Genomic DNA, 6,531 nt, shown 5'->3' on the forward strand with positions numbered 1-6,531 from the left:
GCCACACACAAAACAAAAAAAAGAGAAAAAAAGAAAAGAGAAAGAGGCGCGAAGTCATAATGGTGCAAATTTAATGAGTTGGGGGGGGGGAGCAAAATGTCCCTGCCCCCGTCTAAAACTGAGAAATCAAGAATTTGTTCAGAAATACAAGAATTTTTTGGGAAAAATATGTTTTGCCCCCCTCTAGAAAAAATCCTGGCGACGCCCATGATCTGCAATGAGCCCATCATGTTCGATGGCTGTGATGTGTTCGTTCATTCTTAGTTCTAAATGACCCTGAGGTCACTCTCATCTCATGCATGATCATGAATGGTTCCAGTTCTGATTGACCTAGGGGTCAATTTCGCATCATCATGATTATCTGCAATGAGCCCATCATGTTCGATGGCCGTGATGAGGTCGTTCATTCTTAGTTCTGAATGACCCCGAGGTCACTCTCATCTCATGCATGATCATGAATGGTTCCAGTTCTGATTGACCTAGGGGTCAATTTCGCATCATCATGATTATCTGCAATGAGCCCATCATGTTCGATGGCCGTGATGAGGTCGTTCATTCTTAGTTCTGAATGACCCCGAGGTCACTCTCATCTCATGCATGATCATGAATGGTTCCAGTTCTGATTGACCTAGGGGTCAATTTCGCATCATCATGATTATCTGTATTGAGCCCATCATGTTTGGTGGCTGTGATGAGGTCATTCATTCTTAGTTCTGAATGACCCTGAGGTCACTCTTATCTCAAGATCGTGTATGGTGCCAGTTCTGATTGACCTAGGGGTCAATTTCGCATCATCATGATTATCTGTATTGAGCCCATCATGTTTGGTGGCTGTGATGAGGTCGTTCATTCTTAGTTCCGCATGACCCTGAAATCACTCTCATCTCAAGATCGTGTATGGTGCCAGTTCTGAATGACCTAGGGGTCACATTGGCATGATTGCGATTATCTGCACTGAACCCATCATGTTTGCCGGCTGTGATGAGGTTGTTCATCTTCCGGTTCTGAATGACCAGGTGTCAGAGTTTGGGTCATGCGATCATTTGAGACTTGTTGTTCCTGGCAAACTTCCATGGCGCAACTAAGCAGGACCGCCAAAACATGCTTACACTGAGAAAAAGGGTGGAGACAACAAGGAAATGATATAAGGAATAGGTAGAAAACTTTGTGAATAATCTAATGACTGACATGGCAAATTTGTCAAATATCAGCTACTCAGCTGACTCAAAAAAATATTTGATACATACAAAGTCGAACACCTTTACAACAAGGTCCTTGGGACTTACCTTACAAACTTACAAATTACCTTGTTATAACAGGTACCTTGTATTAACAGTAATGAAAAACAAAGAAAAACAAAGATTTTGGGACCTAACATTTTGCTTGTTATAATAAGCAGGGTGTTGTATTAACTCTCCTGCTATCTAAACAGTCACAGACAGTCAAAAAAGCAATCCTCTAGCCTGCCATGCCTTTTATATTATGCAGGCTAGTCACCAACAGTCAGATCATATTTCAAGCAAGCACTGTGACTAGTCAAATTCAGTCCACATACAAAAGCAGGCAATTGGTAGACACCGCTGGCTTATCAATCACATACAGTGAAAGCATAGCTGTATAAAGTAACATAAACAGTCACAGAAAGTCAGTCCTGCTTTATGTATACAGCTGGGAGCTCTTAACTTTTGAAAACAGTCACTTGAATGATTCTGACTGAGAGGACCACTTGGCACAGAATGTATGTTTGCATAGGAGAGTTAACAGTGCTCTTCTTGTCAGGGCTTGAATGTATGATATTCATAACAAGTTTCTACCTCAAAGTCAATGGATGAATATTCGAATATTTGATCAAATCCTAGTTCCAATAATCGAATATTACATTATTCGAAAGGCCAGCACTAATCCAGTTTACACTCATATAGGAGCACAATGGATTCCAGCTATTTTTCAAATTTTCAGTTTAAGATTTTAAAGAGCAGAGGCTCCTACTGGAACGTTTCACGCATTCCGAATTGGAGACTCTACCTTAAAACTTTCCTTGACGTAAAAATAAGTACCTACCAGATCAACATCATTCCTCTTCAGAACTATGAAAAAAAAATATGCAGACAAACAATATTACTTTAGAAATTTTGGGAAAACTGTCACTGACTAAATTATTTGTTTCGCAGTCTTCAACAAAAGAACCTAAAATTCCTTTTTGGACACCTCAAATGGGCGTCAATCGGTGGGGGACAGGGGGACAAGTCCCCCCCCCCCACACTTTTTAAAGTCGGGGATATTATATCGTTAGTCCCCCTCCCCCAACTTTTTTGTCCCTCTCCAAATGATGATGATTCTACAGCTCAGAATAGCTGATTCAATTACTCAAAAATGTTCAAATGATGATCTTTTGCTCAAAAGAAATGGTTAAAGTGGTCAGAAATGGCCTCAAATCGCACCACAGAGCATCTAGAATACAATTTTTTTCAGCCCCAAGACCACGCCATTAGGACTTCGCACATGCATTAGGCCCCCACCCCACTTTTGAAAAGGGATTGTGACGCCCTTGACACTTCAATACAGGTTACAGACTTGAGTCAAAAATACCTTCTTGTAGGTTCCTGGCTTAAAATCTCACCTGTGAATGAGTAGTACTGACAGCTACAGAAGTTGGACGATGGGAGGCAAATGTATGGAATGCCTGAACTGCCAAGAACCTGGTCAAAATAATGACAACATATGTAAAGCTTATACAATGATTTCAATATTGTTCACAATTTTGTTAAACAAGAAGCTTTTGGAGACACGTATATACACTCAACCAAATAAGAAAGTCCCCCCTTAATCCTTTTTTGTCTAACTCAAAAACTACTGGGCACATCTTGCTCAAATTACAACTGATCAGTACAGAAATTCCTTAGCAATCCAGCCATACTCTTTGTTTGGCCCAAAACGGTAATAATGTGTACAAATTTATGCAATTTATGACAAGAGGTACCGAACAAAAAGTTGCACTTTTGTACCCTTGCAAGGTGAGTTTGAACCGCAACAAGCACGTATACAAAAGTGCATCTGTTTTCGGTATGATTTGTCATAAATTGCATAAATTCGTACACATTATTACCGTTTTGGGCCAAATAAAGAGTATGGCTGGATTGCTTAGGAATTTCTGTAATGATTAGTTGTTATTTGAGCGAGAGGTGCTCAGTAGCTTTTTGAGTTGACAAAAAAGTATTGGAAGGGGGGACTTTCTTTTTTGGCTGAGTGTATTTGACGATAAGCAGGATTTGCCAGGAGGTAAATAAAAAAAAATATGTGTCATGTGAAAGGAAAGGAAACACACCACGGTATCCTAAGATGGGGGAACTTTCTGTATTAATTGGTGACGAGGCTTCGCCTCGCCCACTGATTTTTTCACTTTTGAAGGTCTGTGACTGTTCAGACAGCAGTTTCATTGTTTCATATGCTCTTGCTATCTTTTCTCAAACTGTACAAATCTTACCTGGAAAGCTATGCGACCAGCAGGACATGTTATTTTAGTAACACTCTTGTTGTCTACGAGGTCTAAGGCCTGCAGAAGGGGAGCCTTAAAGACAAAATGCAAACTGGAGAACAGAAAACAATGCACATTATTAACGACACTAACGACACTAAAGCCCTTTTCACACTAGAGCCTCTCAACCCGGGTTGAACTCAACCCTGGGCGAACCTTGTGCTGCCCCAAGTTGATTTTTTTTTATTTTTTAACCCCGCGTTCAACCCTGCATCGTTTCACACTTGTTTCATGCAAATCAAGCTTATCATGCTCAGTTACTACTATTTTGAACCCCAGTGGCAAGAATTTCAACCTGGGTTGAAAATCTCAACCCTGGTCTGGAGCAGGAGTTGAGTTCAACCCGGGGCGAAATCAATCTCGGGGTTGATGCAGGGTTGACGAAGAGGTGACGCAGGGTTGTAATTCTTCAAGTGTGAAACGATGCATGTTTTCAACCCTGCGTCAACCCCAAGATTTGTCTAGTGTGAAAAGGGCTTAACAACTACTAATTAATGACAGAATTAAGCTATTGGTCTTTAAAGAGGTTGTGGAATGCTCAAAGACATTTCCGTCATTTTTTGGGTATATGTAGCCTAAGGTGTGATGAAATAAAAACGACTATTGTGTCTGACATGAAATGAGTACAAAAGGTATACTTTTGAGAGCTTCAGGTCCTGTTTCGACCCGAACATTCAATTTGTGAAAAAGTCGTCGTTGGGGGCAGCAAACAAAACATAGTAAATCGTGACGTAATAAACAGGACTCCCTATGCAGCGTAGTATAAACGAGTCCTGTTTATTACGTCAAGATTTTTCTGATTTTACGAAGAACCCGACGACTGTTGATTTCAATTATGCGCTCGCCGACCAACAAATTACTCGATGAATTTCAGTTTTATAAACATACATTTATAAATGCACATTACAAAAGAATGGGAGTTTGTCATTATGATATGGGTCTACTCTACAATAAAAAAAATATAAAAAACAAAACGACTTTCAGCATTCCACAACCTCTTTAATTGATCTAAGGTCTTGTGCTCAAGGGTGCATGTGGGGAGTGTGGCCCAGTGGTTAGGGTTCGTGACTCGGAGGATCAGGGGTTCAATTACAGGTGTGGTCATATGTTGTGTCCTTGGGCAAGCCACTTCACCCCCACTTGCCTCTCTCCACCCAGGAGTATAAATGGGTACCGGCATTGGGGAGTAACCTGCGATGGACAGCATCCCATCCAGAGAGAGTAGAAATATTCTCAGTCATTTCATGCCACTGAAACCGGAGATAAACACGTACAGGCCTGATGGGCAACATTAGCTCATGACAGACTTTTTTTTCATTTTTACCTAGGAACAAATATTTAAACCAAGTCCAAACAATACTAGGTATGGGTACCATAAGGCCAAAAAAAAAAGTCTCCGGTTTCTGGTATGCGCGCGAGTCGCCATAGCCATGTGCTTGGGAAAAAGGAAAAAAAAAATTTTCAAAAAAAGATGATGTCTCAAAACCGCCAAACTCACTGGTTTGACTGGAATCCTGCTGCTGCACAGTTTTAACGTGTTTTTAGATTGGGTTATGATCGAGAATAAGCTTTATGTGGCCTCTCTGGACTCCCATATATTTGCACTAAGTTTAGTCGGGCACCATTTGCAGTCATCAGCCGACATTTGAAGCAAAAAAACAGGTAAAAAAAAAAAAAAGCCGCGTCGCCGCACCACTTTTTGGGCAAGCTCCATACCAGAAACCGGAGACTTTTTTTTTTGGCCTAAGTATAAGTAAACACAAATCACTTTGAACTTTTCATACACTGACACAGGTTGGCAGTGGCATAGAGATACAGTAAAAACATTTCAAATGAAACACTTTAAAAAAAATCAAATACTCACGCTGACAAAAGATCCTCTGGTACTGCAAGAATCAAAAGAAAAAGAAAATAACGTAAAAAAGCTTTGAAAATGGTGATGGTTTATGAGAGTATTCCCTTGAAGACATTCACTGGTTATCGGGTTCGGTCAATCCAAGAAATTGAATCGATTTGACCAGCACGTGATAAATGTACCTAAATTCAAATATAAACGTTGTAGAGTTTCTGCACAGCTTTACAAATAACTTTTAATCGTTGTCATCTTAAAAGAATTTAATGGCACAATTGTTCTGTGAATATGCATATTTAGGGTACGGAACATTCCCAATCGTCAAAAAGAGAAAATTGCATCAGCATTTTTACACGTGTGTGTTTCATTATGCATTTACATGTATGCCATGATTGTCTCAACAAGGCACAATTGTTTTTTTCTGGGAATTTTTGCCACCCAAAAAGTATTAGTTTAATTGTACTTTTGGTTGACATCTTCTTTACTAGCCCAATAAATGTGGCTCAAAATAGCTACGTGTGGGAAAAGTTGATTTGAAGGAAATAAAAATTGGGACTGTTTTTTTCACTTGATATTCGACGTGGAAGATACTTATCTGGTTAATAACAAGACAAAGTCAAAAGGTCAATTGTACACGACCTGTGACCCTGAGAAAATTACTGCTGAACGAACTCACTGCAAATTTTGCCTGAATATTACAGGATAACTGGACACAGGCTACTACAGGAACAGAACTCAAGTTTTCCTGGCTATTAACCTACATGTAAGTATATCTTCCATTGTGAATATCAAGTGAAGAAAACAAAACAGTCTCGATTTTGATTTCCTCAAAATCAACTTTTTCCCCACACCTACCCAGCATTTGAGCCACATTATGGTGCTACTTCCTTACATGCATGGCTTGTCTGGTAGGCAGTTTTGACATGCTTCAGCAACTCTGTCTGTGTTCTGTCAAGAAGGGCAGATGCCATTGCAAGTATCTATATGAAAAAAAATTACAAAGTGTTAGAAACAACTCAAATTTTGATGATTTAGTGTATTTGGTGGGCGATATTTGTTGATCTGTGCAATCAGTTGATCGCGTTGCACCGTTGCTCGATGGGTCAATTCTGTTGGATATCTTGGACATTACTTAATACCTTTA

At 39.8% G+C, this 6,531-nt stretch overlaps 1 protein-coding gene across 1 annotated transcript; it reads right to left on the minus strand.

Moving 5' to 3' along the window:
• Positions 1-213: 213 nt before the first annotated feature.
• On the minus strand, positions 214-6,167 carry LOC119732611 (zinc finger SWIM domain-containing protein 7-like). The gene is made up of 6 exons (XM_038206196.1): positions 6,149-6,167; positions 5,400-5,421; positions 3,485-3,587; positions 2,621-2,699; positions 2,062-2,087; positions 214-1,110 (listed from the first exon to the last, which is right to left on the minus strand). Exons 1-6 carry the CDS (start codon positions 6,165-6,167, stop codon positions 964-966), a joined length of 396 nt encoding a protein of 131 aa, XP_038062124.1. The 3' UTR covers positions 214-963.
• Between the last annotated feature and the right edge of the window lie 364 nt (positions 6,168-6,531).

Source organism: Patiria miniata, unplaced genomic scaffold, assembly GCF_015706575.1.
Source record: "Patiria miniata isolate m_02_andy unplaced genomic scaffold, ASM1570657v1 HiC_scaffold_1, whole genome shotgun sequence".
Lineage (NCBI taxonomy): Eukaryota > Metazoa > Echinodermata > Asteroidea > Valvatida > Asterinidae > Patiria > Patiria miniata.

What these genes read in the sequence shown, in the direction of transcription:
- LOC119732611 (XM_038206196.1), bottom strand. An exon ending in CTGGTCGCATAGCTTTCCAG is followed by an intron (nt 2,700 to 3,484) that starts GTAAGATTTGTA and finishes TATTTTGACCAG; the next exon opens with GTTCTTGGCAGTTCAGGCAT. An exon ending in AGAGGAATGATGTTGATCTG is followed by an intron (nt 1,111 to 2,061) that starts GTAGGTACTTAT and finishes CCTTTTTCTCAG; the next exon opens with TGTAAGCATGTTTTGGCGGT.